The sequence below is a fragment of the Onychostoma macrolepis genome, chromosome 11 (assembly GCF_012432095.1).
Source record: "Onychostoma macrolepis isolate SWU-2019 chromosome 11, ASM1243209v1, whole genome shotgun sequence".
Taxonomy (NCBI): Eukaryota; Metazoa; Chordata; class Actinopteri; order Cypriniformes; family Cyprinidae; genus Onychostoma; species Onychostoma macrolepis.
In genome coordinates this window covers 17,950,478-17,972,078 of record NC_081165.1, presented here as the reverse complement: position 1 = coordinate 17,972,078, position 21,601 = coordinate 17,950,478, and the positions used below count along the sequence as shown (strand labels likewise).

At 37.8% G+C, this 21,601-nt stretch overlaps 3 protein-coding genes across 3 annotated transcripts; all 3 read left to right on the top strand.

Moving 5' to 3' along the window:
- Positions 1–1,242: 1,242 nt before the first annotated feature.
- Positions 1,243–7,678, top strand: shisa4 (shisa family member 4). Its single transcript, XM_058792191.1, has 5 exons — positions 1,243–1,676; positions 2,546–2,723; positions 3,034–3,170; positions 3,918–4,106; positions 5,771–7,678. The coding sequence occupies exons 1-5, from the start codon at positions 1,619–1,621 to the stop codon at positions 5,809–5,811; spliced, it is 603 nt and encodes a 200-aa protein (XP_058648174.1). The 5' UTR covers positions 1,243–1,618; the 3' UTR covers positions 5,812–7,678.
- Positions 7,679–8,048: 370 nt separating this feature from the next.
- lmod1b (leiomodin 1b (smooth muscle)) lies at positions 8,049–12,506 on the top strand. Its single transcript, XM_058792189.1, has 3 exons — positions 8,049–8,689; positions 9,445–11,205; positions 11,370–12,506. The coding sequence occupies exons 1-3, from the start codon at positions 8,423–8,425 to the stop codon at positions 11,394–11,396; spliced, it is 2,055 nt and encodes a 684-aa protein (XP_058648172.1). The 5' UTR covers positions 8,049–8,422; the 3' UTR covers positions 11,397–12,506.
- Positions 12,507–13,884: 1,378 nt separating this feature from the next.
- Positions 13,885–16,814, top strand: timm17a (translocase of inner mitochondrial membrane 17 homolog A (yeast)). The gene is made up of 6 exons (XM_058792509.1): positions 13,885–14,027; positions 14,654–14,753; positions 14,869–14,932; positions 15,570–15,698; positions 15,871–15,981; positions 16,088–16,814. The coding sequence occupies exons 1-6, from the start codon at positions 14,002–14,004 to the stop codon at positions 16,156–16,158; spliced, it is 501 nt and encodes a 166-aa protein (XP_058648492.1). The 5' UTR covers positions 13,885–14,001; the 3' UTR covers positions 16,159–16,814.
- Positions 16,815–21,601: the final 4,787 nt, after the last annotated feature.

The window sequence follows — 21,601 nt, the reverse complement described above, 5'->3', positions numbered from 1 at the left end:
GTCACCACGCTCAGACGTCTTCAGGAAAAGGGCTACCAAGCCACTTCTGAACCAGAGACAACTTCAGAAGCGTCTTACCTGGGCTGTGGAGAAAAAGAACTGGACTGTTGCTCAGTGGTCCAAAGTCCTCTTTTCAGATGAAAGTAATTTTTGCATTTCATTTGGAAATCAAGGTCCTAGAGTCTGGAGGAAGAGTGGAGAGGCACAGAATCCATGTTGCTTGAAGTCCAGTGTGACGTTTCCACAGTCAGTGATGATTTGGGCTGCCATGTCATCTGCTGGTGTTGGTCCACTGTGTTTTCTGAAGTCCACAGTCAACGCAGCCATCTACCAGGAGATTTTAGAGCACTTCATGCTTCCTTCTGCTGACAAGCTTTATGGAGATGCTGATTTCATTTTCCAGCAGGACTTGGCACCTGCACACAGTGCCAAAGCAACCAGTATCTGGTTTAAGGACCATGGTATCCCTGTTCTTAATTGGCCAGCAAACTCGCCTGACCTTAACCCCATAGAAAATCTATGGGGTATTGTGAAGAGGAAGATGCGATATGCCAGACCCAACAATGCAGAAGAGCTGAAGGCCACTATCAGAGCAACCTGGGCTCTCATAACACCTGAGCAGTGCCACAGACTGATCGACTCCATGCCACGCCGCATTACTGCAGTAATTCAGGCAAAAGGAGCCCCGACTAAGTATTGAGTGCTGTGCATGCTCATACTTTTCATTTTCATACTTTTCATTTTCATACTTTTCAGTTGGTCAAGATTTCTAAAAATCCTTTCTTTGTATTGGTCTTAAGTAATATTCAAATTTTCTGAGATACTGAATTTGGGATTTTCCTTAGTTGTCAGTTATAATCATCCAAATTAAAAGAAATAAACATTTGAAATATATCAGTCTGTGTGTAATGAATGAATATAATATACAAGTTTCACTTTTTAAATGGAAATAGTGAAATAAATCAACTTTTTGATGATATTCTAATTATATGACCAGCACCTGTATATATGGGTACAGTCATTTCAGACACTGCGAAAACTGTTGCAACAGAGATGGAAATGCAATGTATATGTTTGGTGATGAGTTTGTGTGTGTGTAAATTTGCATTTATGCATTTACATTACATTTCATTAACTGTAATATAACCCTCATCCTTTCTGAAGAGATACAGTGTATTTTCTACATATAATGTGAATGAGTGTATTTATTATCTCCAGAAATGTGAAGTAATCCGAGGGGCCGTGGCGCGCTGCTACAGGAGCCCACGGGTTCCATTTTTTCTCGTGGAATTTCGCGCGTCTGCGGTCAATCTCCTGAATAATTCCATCATTTCCCCTCTTAATTTGCACGCATTGCACGCGTTGTCCTGCCGAAATGAACGTCCTTTGATTTGATTTTATCAATGTCGAGGCTGGTACTGGAGATTTGGCGGGCGGGCGTGTAGCGTCACGGGCGGCGTGTCATTCCACACAGATCTCATGTTGATCACGAAGCCGCTTGATCCGGAGCTCCGCTATCTGCGAGACGTGGCAGACTATATCATTTTAAAGCCTTTTTTCAAAGGATGCAGATGTAACCGTTTTTGTCTGGTGTAACGAAAAGTGTACTGGAAGCAGGATGTCCTTCTACGCCGTCATTATACCGGTCCTTTGTATTATTTTCTCTGCTTGGCAGGGTAAGACGATATTGTAGTTTCTTTACAGGCCTCATTGCTGCAAACATGTACTTAGAAACATGCTTCTGTTTATAATGTGTTACCGTCATCAGCGAGAAAAGCATTATATTCCTCGGATGCCATGTATAGCTATTATCTAATGCAATTTACATAGCTGCCATAATTAACATGTCTATAAACCATAAGTCATTTCTATAGCAACAGCCCTCAAACCCCTCAGATTTTTAAGTTCACATCAGGCTGCGGTTGTTGTTCTGTATAGGTAGGTCATTCACTGCAGAACCAGTACTGAAACCTAATCCAAGAGTTGAGAACTTGAAGCAGGTGGTTAACTGACCTACATTTAAGATACTGCAACTGAAGATGAAAACAAAGATGCAATTTCTGCTAAAAACAGTTTTAAGAGGTTTTTACTCAAAATCGATGTAAGAAATGGCTTTCTCAGCGGCATTTCAGTCATTACTTTGGGTTAATTAAGTGAGCGCCTAAGGAGGTAAGTAATCATGAATTAATTATTAATGTACTTATGAATTAATGTGCTCATAGTGTGTGTGTGTGTGTGTGTGTGTGTGTGTACATTCAATTTATTATGTAATAACCGATTACAATGTGTTTTATTTATGAATGCATATTATATTACTAAATGTTTCAGTTACTCAAATATATTAAAATTTATATTGAAACCTTTTTTTTTTTCCAGATTTGTTTATGTTAATGCTATTAATTTATAGGCCAACCTAAAATTATTATATTATTGTATTGTAATTTTTTTAGTTTTATAGGATTTGGCATCACCTTCAGAACCTGATATCCAATATTTGTTAGTATTTTGATATTTATAACCACCAGTTTTGTTTTATTTCTTTTAGTGAGTGCAAATGAGGACTGCTTGTGGTACGTGGACAAGAATGGTACCTGGCACAATGGCTTTGACTGCCCGCTCATAACCTTCTGCTGTGGGAACTGTCACCGCCGTTACTGCTGCCTGGATGGCTTCAAGATGATCACCGAGGCGGGACAGAAGCGCTGCATGCTGTTCCATCTCAGGTACACTTTTCAAGATTCTAGATTATTGACCACTTAGTGGCCTAGAGAGGCTCATTAACCTCACATTAAGACTGATATATAAATAATGTTTTTAAAGATAGCAAATGTGTGACTGTTATAAAAGAAGTGCTAATCTTAATGGTAAAGGTGCTAATTGCTAGACCTAACAGCAAGTGTTTTATTTTAAATTTATTCATTTAGCAGGTGCTTTTGTCCAAAGTGATTTTTCTGTGAGTTGCTCCCAGAGGAATGAGATCATTCAGAATTGGTGTTGGATAATCAGTGAAGTTTTCTGTCCTGCCTCTCTCAGCCCTTCCACTATAGCTGGCATTGCTTCATCGATCCTGCTCTTTGTGGCTGCTATAGCAACCATGGTCTGTTGCTTCATGTGTTCCTGTTGTTACCTGTACCAACGCCGCCAGCAACGTGGCAGAACTCCTTATGAAGGTAAATGCAATTACTTTATTCTCTTCACAGTCCACCCTGAATTTACTACAAATACATATGAATGAATTCAAAATAAACAAAGAAGAAATCTGTATTATATGTAATATTTAGCATGTATTTCAATGTATTTTTTTGTTTTGCTGTTGAGTTGTTGTTCTTGCATGATATGTAAATACATCCAATCTTAGCTGGATATACCTATACAGTTGGTTATAATATCAAGCAAAACTCAACAGCTTGATTGTCTGTATCGTCGGCAAAGGTAAACTATATTATATTACATCAATATACTAAAAGTTGGATATATAAAATGTAAAGTCTATTATCGCAAAGCTCTATTTTGTAAAGTTGAATAGTCCAACTTTTTCCATATACGTACAGTGCACTCACATTATATACTATATAGCAAATCACAACTGCTTTATTGTTCATATCATGTAACTATATCATCGCGGCAGTTCTAATCTGCTAAATGTGGCTATAAGGCATGAAGTTATTAAGAATTGTCATGTTTTTGAAGCTGCTTCAAAACAATGTGTATTGTTAAAAGCATTTTATATATATATATATAAATTTGACTTGATTTGTTATTTCTCTTTCTGGTATTACAGTTGCATTGCTTTACTTATTTAACCACTGGCTTTCTATTGCAATACCCCGGCTAATGTTCAAAATGCTTGTTTGCATGAACTTATTCTTACAAAGAATAAAAATCATCACCTACTAACGCGAGTCTCAATTTTTTAGCCCAGCATATTCCAATGGCCAGCTATCCTGTGGAGCACATGTACGATGCTTCTGGTAAACCCATTGGACATCCTGATTATCCTGGATATCCAATGGTGCCGCAATATCCAGGTGTCCCCCACCATTATCCAATGATGCCCCAGGGTCCTTATCCTCCCAATCCTCATGATGCAGGATACAGTCAAGCAGGTATACAAATGGCCTCTGTCAGAGATCACATACTACACTCTTAAAAACAAAGGTAGCAAAAGGGGGTTTTACAGTAATTCAATAGAAGAGCTTTTTTGGGTTTCTCAAAGAAGCTTTCAGCGAAGCGTTTTTTTAGCGTGAGTAACATTTGAATAATCTGAAGAACCCTTTTCCACGTTAAAGGATTAGTTAATTTACAGAATAAAAATTTCCTGGTAATTTACTCAACCCCATGTCATCCAAGATGTTCATTCTTTCTTTCTTCAGTTGAAAAGGAAAACATTCCAGTATTGTTCATATAGTGGACTTCAGTCGGACCCAGTGGGTTGAAGGTCCAAACTGCAGTGTCATTGCAGCTTCAAACGGGCTCCCCGTGATCCTAGCCAAAGAGTAACGTTCTTATCTAGTGAAAATTAAAATTTATATACTTTTTAACCACAAATGCTCGTCTTGCACTAGCTCAACTTCATGCATTACGTAGCTACATTGGAAAGGTCTCGCGTGACATTTACATTTATTCATTTAGCAGATGCTTTTATCCAAAGCGACTTACAATTGAGGAATACAATAAGCAATTACAATAAGCGTAGGTACTTCTGCCTACGAAGTGACGTACGCAGAAGTACCGACCCAGTGCTTGCAAAGGAAAAGTGCAAAGAAAGTCAAATTCCCTTTACAAAAAAGGTACAGTGGTGGCCAAAATTATTAGAACACTAGTATTTTCACCAGCAAAAAATGGTTAAGTCAGTTATTTCTGTCTTTTGCTGTAGTATTTCAGTAGGAAATATCAGTTTACATTTTCTAACATTCATTTTGCCATAAATTTTTATAATCCAGTGAGATTTTTGTTTGCACAAGGAGTCTGAAAACAGCCAGTGCTCCACACAGAGATCTGATCTCACCATCATCCAGTCTGTCTGGAATGACATAAATGAAACGGAACAAACTGAGACAGACTAAATCCAGAAGATCTGTGGCAATATCTCCAAGATGCTTCAATAGACCTGAAAACTATACGCAAGTGCACCGAGGGCAAAAGCTGCTTTAAACGCAAAGGATGGTCACACAAAATGTTGATTTAAATTTGGTTAATAGAAGTTAATTGATAAAGAAAATCAATTTGACATTATTTTTGACAGCATCCTCATTTTACAGCATTTTTACACAAGTGTCTAAACTAACTTTGCAGGTAGGTTTCTTGAAGCCTCTTGGAGACATTGCCACAGTTCTTCTGGATTTAGTCTGTCTCAGTTTGTTCTGTTAAGACCCATATTCCTCGGCTGGGATCATGTAGAGCCCTTTGAAGCTGCATTGAAACCCGTTGGGTCCCATTGAAGTCCACTTTATGGAGAAAAATCCTGGAATGTTTTCCTCAAAATCCTTAATTTCTTTTAAACTGAAGAAAGAAAGACATGAACATCTTGGATGACATGGGAGTGATTAAATTATGAGGAACTTTTTGTTCTGGAAGTGAACTAATCCTTTAAAGAACCTTTTGTGCAATAGAACGGTTTCATGGATGTTGTAAGTTCTTCGTGGGACCATCAATGCCAATAAGAAACCTTAATTTTTAAGAGTATGTAGTGGGGAAAAAAACACTACACTTGCATATAATAGCACAGACAAACATAACTTTGTCTAAGTTGTGTTATTTTTCTTTTCAGCTCCTCCGCCATATTCCCCTCCCCAGTACCCAGGGCACTGAAAGAGCTGAAGTCCCTCAGCGAGGAGAAGATAACCCATAGAATGGGTGATGAAGAGGGACCATGCTTGTGTGGAATCCCTTGTATGAGAAACCGTTTAAAAAATGATTTATGTTATTTATTTCTTGATTAATTTGTGGAGTGAAGCATGAACTGACCTCAGAATCGCCTCACGCATCGGAGTGTTTTCTTGTTTGATGTACTGCTTTTATGTGTCACTAATCAGTGAGACTCCTCCCACTTTAATCCAGCAACTCACAGACTCAAAAGACTGCTTTAAATGTGCCATTATGCTTTGTCAGACTCTCCGAAATGGATTGTTAAATATGACTTTCCTGCAGAAGAGACTGACTGCCAGTTCGGACTCATCCAGGATGTCATTCTCTGTTCAACCAAATAAGAAGAAGCTTGTGTCATTTGCACTTTATTCTGCAATAGACATGCTTGGCTGTCTCTCCTTGTTTGTTTGTTCAAAATGTATTTATTTGACCGCTAATTCAATCATGTCACTTGCATCATTAACATCAATTCATGCTGTATGCTTTTCATGTCTAATAGACAGCTAATATGTGGACATGAAACGTAGATGTTATATAGACAGTTAACATGCAGTATGTAAATAAGAGAGAACTTACATTAGGAAAGAATTTCATGTTTCATAGCATCCAACCAAACTTCATTCTGTGCATTTAAAGGTTGTCAACTGTCGTTAGATCTGGCTTGAGGTTGAGCTGTAATGTTAACACCCCTTAGATTTGCATGTATTTAATTGTACCTAGGCCAGTTGTCAAGGGAATCACAAAAATGTGTGCATTTGGGTTAGCTGTCCATCTGTGCATTTTTATTTGTTTCAAAAAGCTTTCACAGTCATTTATGTTGTTTTGTTGCATACAGTGACACAAGTTTAAACAAAGTTTTAGTTTTTAGCTTTAGTTTTCTCTCCAAATTCTGAAAAAAAAAAAAGTCTGAATAGTGAGATGTAAATTCAGAATTCAGGGGAAAATTCATAATTGCAATGTCACAATGGTGTGGTCATATTTACCATTGTTTAGCAAATTTTTCCAGGCAATATTGTGTATCAGTATAAATCCACGCATTCAGGAATTTCTCATGCAGGCGTAAGATTTTCTAATGCCGATTTCCCGTTGGGTTCATTGGTCGTGCAAATTCGCAAATTCTTGGTTTGAAAGCGACTTCTGTGTGAGCTGTGCTTCATACAATACTGTTGACAACAGACAATGGACCGTTTTTGCCAGCAAATTTTTGCCAAAATTTCATTAATGTGACTACATTAAAGCGGGACTGCCATTGCCGCCATATTGAATGTTCCAATTTTTTCCATTCATATAACCACGAGTGGACCATCCTAAATTAATTTCAAAGTTCATCATAAATGGAACTTTTCAATGATAAATTAGAATGTAAATGAAAAGAATTAGATTCTCAATTAATTGTGTATCAGCTTAAAATAATTCACCAGGTACATTTGAGATGCGATTTTTGATTTAAAATGATTTCTGCTACCTCCTCATCTCACATTTGTAAGATTAGTTGTGATGCTTTTTGTCCACAGTTTAAATAACTTGTTAGTTATTTAAATTAATGTATAGTTAACAGTGTTGTTTTTGCTATATACAGCATATGCTACTGTATTTGTCACTTTGGAATGTGAAGTACAAATAAGAAAAGGATCTATAAAGAGGAATTTGTACAATGTGGAATATTAACAGGTATTTTCAACTTGGGGGAAAAAAAAGACAATTAATAGGCTACTAGTGTTTGAACTTGCACTAATCATCCTATAAGAGAGGTCTAATTGAAGGAGTATTGCATAATTCTCTTTTTACAATAAAAACAGAATTGACTTTGCATGCCGTCTCCATTAATGCTGTACCTGAAATCAACATTGGCCTACTGTCATTATTTAATGTCGCCTTATTTTTGCCCAGCGTGAATTTGTAATGATAGTTAATGATAGCTATAGGCTATTAAAAAATGGGCTGAATAAGACAAAAAAAAAAAAAAATGAATTGTCCAATGATTTGCACTAGGACACAGTCATATATTGTGGTGTGGCTTGCTTCCATTAATTTACTAGAATGAAATATTATCTCTCCAAATGTATGAATAGACTAGGCTATATTCTATTGAACCACATATTGTAATAGCACATCAGCCTATTATAGTATCCAACCTATTTCTTTAACTTTCTATAACATCACTGGAAAAATATTGTCAGTACTCCAGGAATCCTGATTTCCTTAGTGACCAGGAAGTAACAGTTTGTTTCTGGGATGCTTCTGAGTTTTAGTAAACCATAGTCTTCCCAATTGCCTTTAAAGGACTATGTACCCCCATCTAAATATGGGCATGAGCTCGCGATGGATTTCAAGGAATGTCCGAGCACCACAAACTTGAGCTGATACTCCATCGCGTCTGGCGTTGCTCCTCGTGTTTCCAGAAAGGCTTCAGTTTGACTCTTTACGTCCTCCTTCATTTTAAACTTTAACTGCTTATGAATAGTTTTTTCAGAAGGGAAAAATAAGTGAAAATCACCAGAATATCTTCGGCAGGAAAATTCTACATAAGTCTGTGTCACTGCTGAACGCAACTATGTCCCGGAGGAAAGTGAGGGGACTCACGAAAACCGGGCGACAGGTGAGCGAGGACCCAGACCTCGACAGTTTACTGTCAAACCTGTCGCCCGAAGAAATGGAGGAGCTGCAGAAAGAGGTTTCCGTCGTTCCCGATCCAGATCCGAGTGAAATAATCGATGTGGACCAAACGGATTTAAAACCATCCGCGCCGGTTAAAAAGGAATCACTGAGCAGCCAGACCGATGACTTCAGATCCCGCTTCCAGAGAAACCTGTCCACGGAGGTAAAATACTCACTACATAACAAGTTCATCTGTAAATGTGAATGCTTGAGTTTAAACCAACATGCTTGATAAAGCAGGAGCTGGAAAGACATGGCAAAATAAATAAAAACAATAAAATAAACTGCAGGCTTCTGATTTTTATGGTGTTGAAATGTTTTCAATATAGATTTAGCCTATTTGTGTAATTTTATGACCCTTGTATGTCTTCAGCGAAAGTAAGCTTATTTTTATATCTTGTGTATTTTACAACTTTCACAAATTACTGTAACTGTAAAGGGGTGATGGGTAGTAGCCTATGTAAATGTTTACTTTTTGAGGCATAATGCAAACAGGAGCAATAAATGGAGACGTATCTATCTTTGGATGTTAAAAGTCTCTTGAAATGTTGGCCCGGTTGAAGTCCCTTGGTTGATTGCTCCTTTGCTCACTGCCTTTTAAGGATAAGTCTGCCAAGGCTGGAGCTTTCCAGTGCAAAACAGTGCGGCTCACAAATCAAACACTCAGCCACTGTGCAAGTTAACATCTTCACTGTAAAACAACAGACTGTGCATAGTGTAAACATCCAGTGTTCATGCGCTACAGATTGTGTTTAGCCATCTGTTTCGAAGCACTGGCTTCATTTGAACATTTTAATATTGATATGTAGGCTTAAGCCACTGGCATTTCCAGTTGGCTCCTCTAAAACAAAAAAAATATTTAACATTTGTTGGAATGTCATCTTGTTTGTCCATAATTCATTCATGTTTGATCCACAGGGAGAGCCGAAGAAGGAGAGCCGGAAGCAAGAGTACCTGCGTAAGATGGGGCTGAGCCAAGAGAAGAATACCTGCGCATCTGATAGCAAAGATGGAGGACTTCAGAGGACCCCCTCCACCTCTTCGTTCTCTAAACGTGATGGTAGAACGGAGGACAAGACCCCCAGAGTCACAGAGGGCAGCAAAGATGATAAATTTGGCCCATCTGCCCTTTCTAGGAAGGACGAGGAGAGTGAGAAGAAAGTAGAGGTGAAGGATCAAAATGATGGAAGTAAATTCAAAGATAGAAGAGAGATGAGAGAAAGTAGTAGCAACAAAACCAGAGAATTAATATCCAAGCTTCAGGAGAAGAAAGAGGATAGTAAAGAGAAAAATAGAAAGGAAGACGGTTGGAAAAAGGAATCTGGGGAAAGTAGAGCAAAGGAGATGATCTCTAGGATAAAGGAGAAAGAGGAGAAGGAAAGGGAAAGAAAGGAAGAGATTAGGAAGAGGGAGGAAAACAAAACTAGAGGCTATTCGTCCAGGTTAGAGGAAAAACAAAATCAGGTTTTAGAAGATAAAGTGAAAGAAGAGAAGATGGACAATGAAGAAAACAAAACAAGAAGGTTAAGTGAAAAGGTGAAAGAGAGCCCCTTGTTGGAAGTAAAGGGACTTCCTGAAAATAAAGAGAAAGAACCAGAAAAGGCTGTGAGGAAGACACAAGAATTTAATGAAAAATCAGTAATAGATAAGGGAACAGGGGATGTTCAAAAGCAAAATGAAATCGTAAACGAAGTTCATGAACCCATTAAGGAAGAGAAAATTGGAAACTGTGTCTCAGACACTATTTCAAAAAGTAAGACAAAAGAGGAGGAAGAGGAGGATGAGTCGGCCAGCATGTTTGATGAAGATCTGGAGAGGGTTCGTCGCAACGATCCAAGCATGTCTGACCTCAACGTGAACAATTCTGAGGTCATAAAAAACAAAACGCTTATTCAGTTTGCAGAGGCCTTAAAAAACAACACGCACATCAAAGTGTTTTCTTTGGCTAACTGCCGAGCCGATGACCATGTGGCTTATGCTATAGCAGAGACCTTGCGCAATAACAAAAGCATCACTAGCATCAATTTGGACTCCAATCTTCTTACTAGCAAAGGCGTTATGGCCTTGATCCATGCCCTCCAACACAACTCCACACTCACTGAGTTACGCTTCCACAACCAGCGACACATCATCGGAGGCAAGTCAGAGATGGAGATGACCAAAATCTTGAAAGAAAACACAACTCTTCTGAAATTGGGCTACCACTTTGAGTTAGCTGGCCCTCGTATGACCATGACCAATATTCTGAGTCGCAATATGGACCGTCAGCGGCAAAAGCGGCTGCAGGAACAGAAGCAGGCTCAAGCCCAAGGCACTGGAGACAAGAAAGACTCATTAGAAGTTCCAAAACCTGGCTTTGGTAAAGGCTCCCCGAGAGCTTCGCCCAGGCCGTCTCCTATACCTTCTCCCATACCGTCACCCGCCCCGTCGCCCAAGATGACTCATAAGAAAAGGGTCAGTGGGCTTGGTAGTGGACCACCTCCTCCACCACCACCACCTGGAGGTCCACCACCGCCTCCGCCTCCAATGCTAGATGGAGATTTCCTGAAGAACTCCCTGACACCCGTGTCACAAAGGAAGATAGACGATAGGAGTGGTAGAAGAGGAGGAGCTCAAGAGAACTCAAGAGACCAACTTCTGGCTTCCATTAGAGGCAGCAATATCAGACAGCTCAAAAAGGTAGGAAATCATTTATATGTATATATAAATCTTCAACATTGCAAGTTAAATTTTTTGGAATTATCCTGAAACTTTCCTATTGACTCATTGGGTCTCATATTCAGAGATTTTTCCCTGAGAAAATGTTTAACATTTTAACTCACCGTTATTTTATTTTTATGCAGGTTGAAGTACCAAAGCTCTTGCAATAATCCAGCAATGCAGAAAGATAGTTATGGGTGAAGAAAAAGACAGGAATGAAAGGACAGACATCTCACAGACCTTAAGAAGATCATTACTCAGAATCTTCCATACAGAGTCTTACTGCTGCCCTATAATATGGAAGACATGCAAGGACTCGTATATAATAGAATGCACAACTTCTACCCAGGAGTCTTTGTACAAAATACACTGGACGATAGAAAGAAATGAAAGTGTTGGGCAGTCATGGGTGCTCAGAGGCTTCAGTGGCCTATGGAACTGCGGAGTTGATTCCTTGCTTGTCATTTGCACTAAATGAATCATTTCATATGATAGATTTACTAGTGTGTGTTTTGGAACAGTATGTGTGGATGTTGAGAAGATGCAGTAGAATTGGATCCTCTTACAGCTGACTGAATTGAACTGTGTAAGAAACAATAATTGTCTGGATTTTATCCTAGTTATTTTGGGTTTGGGAATCTCTATAGCAAAAGCTCTTGCTCATCAGGGAATAAAGGCGGGATTCTAAACAATCACAAATAAAGGTATAGTTTCCATGATACAACAGATTTTTTAATACCTTGTTTTGAATGATTGAGTGTGAAAGAGAACAGGATTACAGCATTCAAGAGAAAGCGATGGATAATCAGATCTATGTGAATATGACTGCCTAAACATACAATATTTATTTTGATCTGAGTTTTCCTTTAACATTGTATGTAATCCATTGAGTATATAAATGTTGATCACTCTCAAGTGTAATTTTTTACCATCCATTTGTAATTTATCAAAAAAAAATCTTAAAAATGTAGCAGGTTTTTACTTTGGGAATGGAAGCAGTCTCTGCACAAAACAAAGGTTAATGTACCTTATATGCTATGAAGACAATATATTTTCATGCTTGTATGAAAGTCTCTTCAAGAGCACATCTAGTGAAGGCTATATGTATGCTTAATGAAAATAAGCAGTATCGAACATAAATTCACAAATCTTATTTAAGGTTTCAATGTGAGAAATCAAGCTGAGTAATTCAATGTGTGTTATTTTGAAAAGAACATTTGTTTTGGACGAATCTGACAGATAAAGATATGATTGGTCCGACAAACCTCATGTGATTTTACTTTATTATTTTCAGGTCATTGTCAGAAAAATATCGAACCCTTCGTGTGTGTTTCATTTTATTTTATTTCAGTTTTATTTCATACCTGAAATTAGTTTTAGTTGTAGTTATCAGTGGTGTGTTTACATCAAGACAAACTCCTTAAAAGGGTAGTCCACCCCCTCAAAAAAATCTGTCATATCTTATATGCTCCACTGATGAAATAACTAGTTTTGTAATGAGTAAAATTATGACTATTCCATAGTCATCCAGAGTCATACAACCTAAAACAATGCTAAGTAACTGAATTAATCTTTTTTGTTTCCTAGCCATTTTATGAGGACATAAAAGCGCAGTAAAAGTTTTAGAGTCTAGATCAGAACCATAGATAGAACGAAGTATCACATGATCACACAGATCCTAATAAAGGGCTGTAGCACGCTTCCAGAGCTACAATGAGTTCCTTGGGCATGGAAAAGTCAGTGATCTAATGCATTGTTACAAATGCCACGTAGTTCTGCTTAGCTCATTTGTTCACTAGAATAAAGAGCCATACATGAAGGCTATGTAGGACACAGGAACACACTTTTTATCATTAAGGCCACTTGTGAAGTAACACTGCAAATTACATCCAACTGGGTCACAGGTTACATATTTTAAAACTTTTCTTGTAGAATTACACTCTTCGAATTTATAGCAGATGCTTATTGCAATGTATAGATGACTTCGTAACTGCTGGATTGCAAAGGTCTGATCGTCATTTTCATAGCCTTTTAGAAGTGAACTTCTCCTTCAGAGTTTAAAAGTTGATTGGAATCGAAGCAAGTTGGTTTATATTTTGATTGGCCCAAGCCAAACTAACTCTCAGCACTGCTGAAATGTCTATATTTGGTCATTTCTCAATGCAGGCTCAGTCTGCATCTCATTCCTTTCCCCTTCCTAATAATGGAAACATCCAACAGCCTGTCGGACTCAGAGCGATGACTTAAAGGCGACATGAGGGAGAGAGAGAGATTCTTGAGTTATGTTTTAATGCAGTGCCATCTACTAATTTATAGTGTTACTCCATCTCCTCCGGGCCCATCAAAAAAGCTCTACTATAAAGGATAAGCTCAGTTTTATCAACTTCCATTTCAAAATAAAACATGGTAATTGCAAGATGTTAAAGTTTTTCAGGAGTAATTGTAATAATCTCAATTACAAGACAAAATGAGCAATTGCCAAATTTAAAAGCACAATTAGCCTAGGCCTACAGCATTTGTTTAATCCCTGGTGAAAACAATGTGTGGGGGCCATCATAGCCTCTGGACCAGATCACACATTTTGGGGAACTCTGCTTAATATCTCACTGTATATATATATATAACAGTTGGTAGAAGTGCTGCCACTAGAGGGGCCTCTACACGACGATCGCAAAGAAAGAGACAGCAAAAGAACACGCGAATAACCTGACGTCACCCGCAGCAACAGCACGTGGTTGATTAACGTTACGTCAGTGCGAACAGGAAAAGAACAAAATGGAGGAGTACGCGAGGGAGCCGTGGTGAGCCGACAGCCTCAAACAACTTATTCTTTTACACGTTTGAACTACTTATATTATTGTTGGTATAGCTGTTAAAATACTCTTTATTATTTACGCGGGCTTAGTAATTGTCAGGCCGTTTGATGCTCGAATGATCGTGATATGGTCGTTTTGATGTCCTTCAGTGAAGGCTTCATGCTGTCAGTCAAGCACATGACCTTGTTCTGCCGGCATCCGTGATCATTTTATTTTGTTTTTATACTTTGTTTACTAACAATATCTATCGTTTAAATGTTTAAACTATTAAAATAGAATATGTATATAGATATATAAAACATCTGTTAACATATGCTCAACCTGCTAGGAATAATAAGTGAAAGCATAAGCACTAAAGAAGTGGCATATATATATATATATATATATATATATATATATATATATATATGTATATATATATATATATACATATATGTATATGTATGTATAAATAACACACGTTTTCTGTCACGTAAGTCATTTTAGAGGTGGTGTGGTAATACCATGTTGTTGTTGTTTTATACCCTGTTTACCAGAGTACTATTTTGCAAGTGTTGTTAGTAGGAGAGATGATGTTTATGTACTGTTATCATTCTTCTCTGCTTTCTTAGCCCCTGGAGGATAGTGGACGACTGTGGGGGCGCGTTCACCATGGGGGCCATAGGTGGTGGGATCTTTCAGGCCGTCAAAGGCTTTAGAAACTCTCCTTCTGTGAGTGATTCTTCAAGCTGATGATACAGTGATGCTGTTTTGTTTTGAGTTAACTGCATGTAGTACTTCTCGGCTCCAATATGATGTCATTGTTTTATGTTTTTCTTCTCTTCAGGGAATGAATCACAGAATGAGGGGTAGCTTGACAGCCATAAGGACCAGAGCTCCACAACTAGGAGGTAACCTGAAGTTCAAAGGCTATCTATCACATGATTGCCACATGGATGCAGAGTGATACACTCTGGAAAAACTGAAAAGTTTGGTGTCAGTAAGATTTTTTGTAATTTTTTATGTTTTTGAAAGCCAAACGGTATTTATTTGTACAAAAATACAGAAAAAAATGGTAATACTGTGAAATATTATTACAATTTTAAAATAATGTTTTATTTGGATATTTTCAGCAGCCATTAGTTTAGTCTTTTAGTGTCACATGATCCTTCAGAAATCATTCTGATGTGCTGATTTGGTGCTCAAAAACATTTCTACTTCTGATCAATGTTGGAAACAGTTGTGCTGTTTAATATTTTTGTAGAAACTGTGATACATTTTTTCCAGAATTCTTTGATGAATAGAGATGCATTTATTTATTTGAAACCTTTATTTGTAATCTTTGTAACGTAACATTTTAAATGTATTTACTCAATTTTTATTTAAGTTCATGCATCCTTGCTGTATAAAAAATAATTTCTTCAAAAAAAATCTGACCCCAAACTTTTGAAAAGTTTTTTATTATTATTGTTTTTTGCATTGTCTCCATCACACATCTTGGCTTTACTTTAAAAGATATTACAAAATAAAAATGTTCATGATTATTAGGAAGCTTTGCTGTGTGGGGTGGCCTCTTCTCCATGATTGATTGCGGTCTGGTCAAGGTGAGGGGCAAAGAAGACCCCTGGAACTCAATCACAAGTGGAGCCATGACAGGAGCCATTTTAGCAGCAAGAAGTAAGTCAAATCCTAAAGAAATGTGGATAATGACGTGGTCTTGTGAGTTGGGTGCTAAATCATGCCAGTTTATAAATATTAACAGTTCATACATTTTTTACACTCTCTTAAAAAAAAAAAAAAAAGGATAACCTGTGATTGTGTGTTGTATTAATCTTTTGTCTCATCACAGATGGGCCGGTGGCCATGGTTGGCTCTGCTGCAATGGGAGGTATACTGCTTGCATTAATAGAAGGTGCAGGAATTCTGCTCACGAGGTTCGCCTCAGCACAATTCCCAACTGGTAAGTGTGCAAAGTCATCCTCTGAAATGGAGTAAAACTTTTACAAATGCAAATAGTCATAAGTAATATTTAAATCAAAACAGAAACCAACATCTTTTTTCTACAGGCCCACAGTTTGCAGAAGAACCCTCTCCCATGCCTGCTTCGTCATTCGGCGACTATAGACAGTTCCAATGAGAAGCCCTTTAAAACTCAAGGCCTTTTCTTATTCCATGAACTCATCTAAGACACTGAAATTACAGTGTGGACCTCATTCATCAACAGAGCATGCCACCAACCACGAATGACTGACAAAGGGAATATGAAGGGCAAACACTATTGTTCCTGTCCTTGCGTTTGTTGTTAGTATGCCTTTTGCTATCCTCAGCTCTGTCATTGTCCTATGGGTTACCCTATTTAAGTCCAAACTCAGCTCTATGTTTTCATCCACATGTTCCCTGGTTTTGTCTTCTGCAAACTCATTTTTTGCTAATACAGTTGGAAGTGTTTGCTGAAGCAAAAGGTATACTATTTAAGTCATGCTAGGTTGTTCGAGTTGAGCCCCAGTCAGTTGGCTGTATAAAGTTTTTGTTGTATGTGTGTGTGAATGTGTTAATACCATTTTGTGTGTGTGTGTGTGTGTGTGTGTGTGCATAAGAGTTTAATACATGCCTGTACACTGATTGTTTGCCTTAATGTAAACTTTCTCATGGGCCTCAACAAGATCGTATATACTCATTGGAGATTTTTATTGACTGTTCCAAGCCAAACCCTCTCTTGCAGAATATATTCCTTCTCAGTTTACTTTTTGAAGTAGTTATTTATTTTATAGAAGTAAAACTTCCTTGTTTCAAGATGTTATGCTGTATTGTACTTTTAAGTATTTCTCTACAGCGAATGTTAGGATCACAAAGGATGCATCAGGAAAAAAGGTTTATGAATGGACAGAATTAATAGTCTCTTCTGGTGGACATATGAGCCAAATTAGATTAGATTCACAAATCATAAATAAACTATAGTTATTACTATTATGGCGCTCTCTGTGTGAAAATAATGAGATGTTTCCCATTGAATACGGTAATGCTTGTCTGTATGAGTTATACAGACTGGATTAGCATAATCTCCATTAAAATGAAAAGGGTAGTAATATTGTCCACTAGAGGGAGGTATAGACAAAGTGATGCACAGAAATTGTCAAATTGAAACAAGAAATAGCCTATGTTTGGAGACAGAAAGAAAACACATCAATTAAATACATTAGTTGTAATGAGAAATGTAATTTTCATTGAGCTTTTGAGAATAAAAAGAACATCTCAAATAGATTAAACTGCAAAAATACCTACATTTCTGCAACGTCCTGACTTTAGAAAAACATTTTACATGTCAAGGACAGCGTATATTTTCTTGTATATTTGGATTTAGCTATGAACTGTAAATTGCACGATTATATGGTTCTAGAGAACATTTGATTGGATGAGTCATAAATTTTTGGGAGAAATTTAAATGTTTAAACTACTGAAAGTTACTTTGTCAATGTTTACAAGTACACCAGCAGACTGTTTCACCACATTGACCAAAACAACACTGTCCCCTTTTAATATATACACTATATTGACAAACGTATTGGCACACCCCCTTCTAATGAACAGGTTTGACCACTTTAGCAATTTCCATGAGTACAAATCTTAAATGTTAAAGCATATAATGATATTCCACAATCAATCAATTTTTATTTTATTTTATTTTTTTAACCTTGCCTTATACACAGAGTTATGTTAGAATAGAAAAGGGTCCTGTCCAAACTGTTGCACACAATTCCCTAGAATTTCGTTATCATTAAGATTTGTACTCATGGAAATGAGTCAAACCTGTTCATTAGTTAGAAGGGGGTGTCCCAATACTTTTGTCCATATAGTGTACATGAATTTGTGCTTACAATTCATTGAAAGCACGGCTTCACCAGAAACTATGGCGGATGTCCACATTTAAAAACACCGTTCCACACGCCATAAATGGGCACTGACACACAGTTAAGTGAATGGCTGTTGTGTCTTGTAAAAGGCTTTAATTTGATTAGTTGACTAGTTTATATAGAAAAATAGTTTCTGGAATAACCTATGTTTTTTGTTGTTCGTCAATGCTAAAGATAGGTGTTGCTCTTTAACCCCTTCAGACCTGATTTTTTTCTGCTGAGCAAAAAAAAAAATTCCCAGTTGATTTTTACTCCCTTCCAGCATAGAAATAAAGGGGGGAAAAAACATTTTTGATAACTCATGTTTTTATTGGTATTTTTTCATGTCCATTACAATGGACGCCACGACTAAATGAACATAAAATGCCATGAAATCTTAGATTAAAAAAGGCCATGTTTTTAACAGGGGGTTGGTGGATTGAATGGGTTGGATGATTGTGGGCAATGTAACCCCAAGAAATCAGTTTTGCATTCAGTTATCACGGAACTTTCAAACGCATTGCTAACTTTTAACATTGTAAGCTAATAAGAGATCACCCATTTACTAACAAAAGGCCACAGCCATATCACCCTGCAGCCCAAGACCGGATGCCCACGAAGCTAAGCAGGGCTGAGCCTGGTCAGTACCTGGATGGGACTGTACTGTAAAAAAGCACCGTCTTTTGGATGAGACGTTAAACCGAGGTCCTGACTCTCTGTGGTCACTAAAAATCCCAGGACACTCATCGTAAAGAGTAGGGGTGTAACCCTGGTGTCCTGGCCAAATTGCCTCCACTGGCCCCTGTCTATCATGGCCTCCTAATAATCCCTATCCACTGAATTGGCTCTATCTCTCTCTCTCCTCTCCACCTGTAGCTGGTGTGTGGTGAGCGCACTGGCGCCGTTGTCCTGTGGCTGCTGTTGCATCATCCAAGTGGATGCTGCACACTGGTGGTGGTTGAGAAGAGACTCCCTATATGATTGTAAAGCGCTTTGGGTGTATAGCAATACACAATAAAGCGCTATATAAATGCTTCATTCATAACAAATGGAAAATAACAAAAATACATCTGCTGGATATTCCCATATATTCTCTCATTTGTGATGAGCAGCCTTGAAGCAGTTTCTGTGTGGCACAAAGCAAAGGTGGATGTTGCATTTGTCACAGAATACATGTGTTTTCCCTGTGCAGCATGGCCTCTTGCATCTGGTGGCCTCTGTCTTCTCATCATAATTCGGCACGTGGTCAACCGTATCATACTGCACTTCAGGTAGAGGCATTGCATCCTGAACTCGTGGTCTGTGGGCATGCGGTTGTGGTTCTGGAGACATACTGGGTCTTCCACGTTTTGCTGCCACTGGTTTATGGACACTCACCAGACACTGGGCCACATTCATCTTGAAATGGAGGAGATCCAGGGTGTCTTTTGTCTGGAGATTGGCCCTCTTGGCACCCAGCCTGTACTCTAACCAACTGTTGACCACAGCTAGATCAAAAGGATGTGTAATCATTCTCAGGGTCCACTTTCTTGACTATAAAATAAATCAATTGTGAAGTCATAGCTTAGCTATGAAATGCTTATAGGTATTTTGTTTCTTTGCATGAACTAACTGAGTGCTGGCTAATATCTCTTGACTCCTGATGTCCATTGGGATGGACATTAAACTTTGAAAAAATCCTATAACTTAATGAAATGAAATATTTTCAAAATAACTTGAAATATTAACACTTGAAATTGTTAAAATTATGCTGAGAGAAAATGTATTAGGCTAGCATGAACATAAATTAACATTTTTTATAAAAAATAGGCACTTACTCCTCCCTCTCTTGAGCTTCAGAGCCATGCTTGTCTTGTCTGATGTCTGAAGCTCTCTCAGATCAAGTCAAAAGTAATTTCTCCATTGTGATTGGATAATCAGGAACCAATCAGTAATAAGCATTATCCAAACAATGAAATCAGAGATTTTTTATTGGTTTAGACCCAGAAATATGTAATGTCCATTCCAATGGACGCCAGGTCTGAAGGGGTTAATAAGTGAAAAATGTCATTCTAGCAGACAAATGTGTTCCTTTGGAAATTGCACTGAAAATCTGCTGTTTTCATTGGTTTTATTGTGTTTCATGTCATTCAGCTTTTTGCTTCTGTGTCTTTTTAGCCTTGCTGTTTTATGAGAAAGTAATTTTCTTTGACCTTTTGCCTCAGCATTCACAGGTCCAAGTGGTTTGGCTTGACTTCTGATTTTCACTCCAATTCTTCTCATTCAGTAAAAGCATGTCTCATATAAAAAGCCCTGGCGCTTTACCTCACACTGCCTCATCCTGCTTGCTTGCATGCAAGTTTGTTTGGAGACAGCAGCATCAGAAGGAAGGTCAGCTTGTGGTGCAACCAACTCATTAATAATTTAAGGCAGCAAACATGACTGGTTGCTAATCTACATAGCTCCTAAAAAGTGCTGTGATTATTAATTCAGGGCTTTTGAAGGCACTGTGGGAGCGTAGCATTCTTGATTGTATACAAGAGCAATGAACAAGCTCTGGCCAGGCACTCAAGATGTTTGGTGAAAGACTCCAAAACTTTCTGTGTGGCTGGAGATGTGGTTTGTCTGAATGAGGAAGAGAGAGTGCATGTGGCATTTTAAGTTATAGATGAATGCTTACAGAATGACGTATAGATGCTAATGCAACAATCTCAGACCTATCTGTCCATCTATGAGCACAAGATCAAAGAGACTTTTAATTAGATGTTTTCTCACTTGAGGCCCTATGCTTTACCACCAGAGGCACACTAACTAGCTGCTGTTATTTATTGAGCTGCATGGTATCAATGTTTGAAACTGACTGAAGCTGGATATATAAGCAATTTATAAATGAGGAGACCTTTTCTTTTAAATGATTTAAAATGGTGTACAGATGTATATGTATATGTATTATTTAATAATTTTGAGTCATGTTTTCCAAAAATTCTATAGCAAAGAAAATGTTTCTGAGCAATTGAATTATTATTATTATTATTTTTTTTTTTCTTAAAGTGATAGTTCACCCAAAAATGAAAATGTGTTTATCTGCTTACCCCCAGGGCATCCAAGATGTAGGTGACTTTGTTTCTTCAGTAGAACACAAACGAAGATTTTTAACTCAAACCATTGCAGTCTGTCAGTCATATAATGTCAGTGAATGGTTCCCACGGCTTTGAGAGAAAAAAAAAAACATACACACACAAAACCAAATTAAACCCTGCGGCTCGTGACGATACATTGAGGTCTTTAGACACGAAACGATTGGTCTGTGCAAAGAAACTGAACAGTATTTATATCGTCTTTTTACCTCTGATCCACCGCACGGTCCAACTGCCGGCGTGTGACGCGTCTTCTTCTTCTTCCTCTTCTTCTTGCTTTACGGCAGATCGCAGACTTATAAGTGCATTATCTCTCAAATGGACCATTGACACTCTGTCTACAATCTCAATTAGGATGCACTTATAAGTGTAATTTTCATTTTTGGGTGAACTATCCTTTAAATTGAAGTAACAGGGCAACATATCAACTGGGTCACAGTTTATTGATAAGAAAAGTAAAAAGAGTAGAATATCTTTATCATTTGTCTTTACCAAAGCATTATGTATTTGATCGTTTGTATATTGAGAACATTAATATTTTAATTAAAAAATATATATATTTCTTTTATAAATT

Bases quoted from the DNA above. Each gene is read 5' to 3' on its own strand.
- shisa4 (XM_058792191.1), top strand. From the start codon at position 1,619: ATGTCCTTCTACGCCGTCATTATACCGGTCCTTTGTATTATTTTCTCT. The intron at 1,677-2,545 runs GTAAGACGATAT...TATTTCTTTTAG, and splicing joins TATTTTCTCTGCTTGGCAGG to TGAGTGCAAATGAGGACTGC. The intron at 2,724-3,033 runs GTACACTTTTCA...TGCCTCTCTCAG, and splicing joins TGCATGCTGTTCCATCTCAG to CCCTTCCACTATAGCTGGCA.
- lmod1b (XM_058792189.1), top strand. From the start codon at position 8,423: ATGTCCCGGAGGAAAGTGAGGGGACTCACGAAAACCGGGCGACAGGTG. The intron at 8,690-9,444 runs GTAAAATACTCA...TTTGATCCACAG, and splicing joins AGAGAAACCTGTCCACGGAG to GGAGAGCCGAAGAAGGAGAG. The intron at 11,206-11,369 runs GTAGGAAATCAT...ATTTTTATGCAG, and splicing joins ATATCAGACAGCTCAAAAAG to GTTGAAGTACCAAAGCTCTT.
- timm17a (XM_058792509.1), top strand. From the start codon at position 14,002: ATGGAGGAGTACGCGAGGGAGCCGTG. The intron at 14,754-14,868 runs GTGAGTGATTCT...TCTTCTCTTCAG, and splicing joins GCTTTAGAAACTCTCCTTCT to GGAATGAATCACAGAATGAG. The intron at 14,933-15,569 runs GTAACCTGAAGT...CATGATTATTAG, and splicing joins CAGAGCTCCACAACTAGGAG to GAAGCTTTGCTGTGTGGGGT.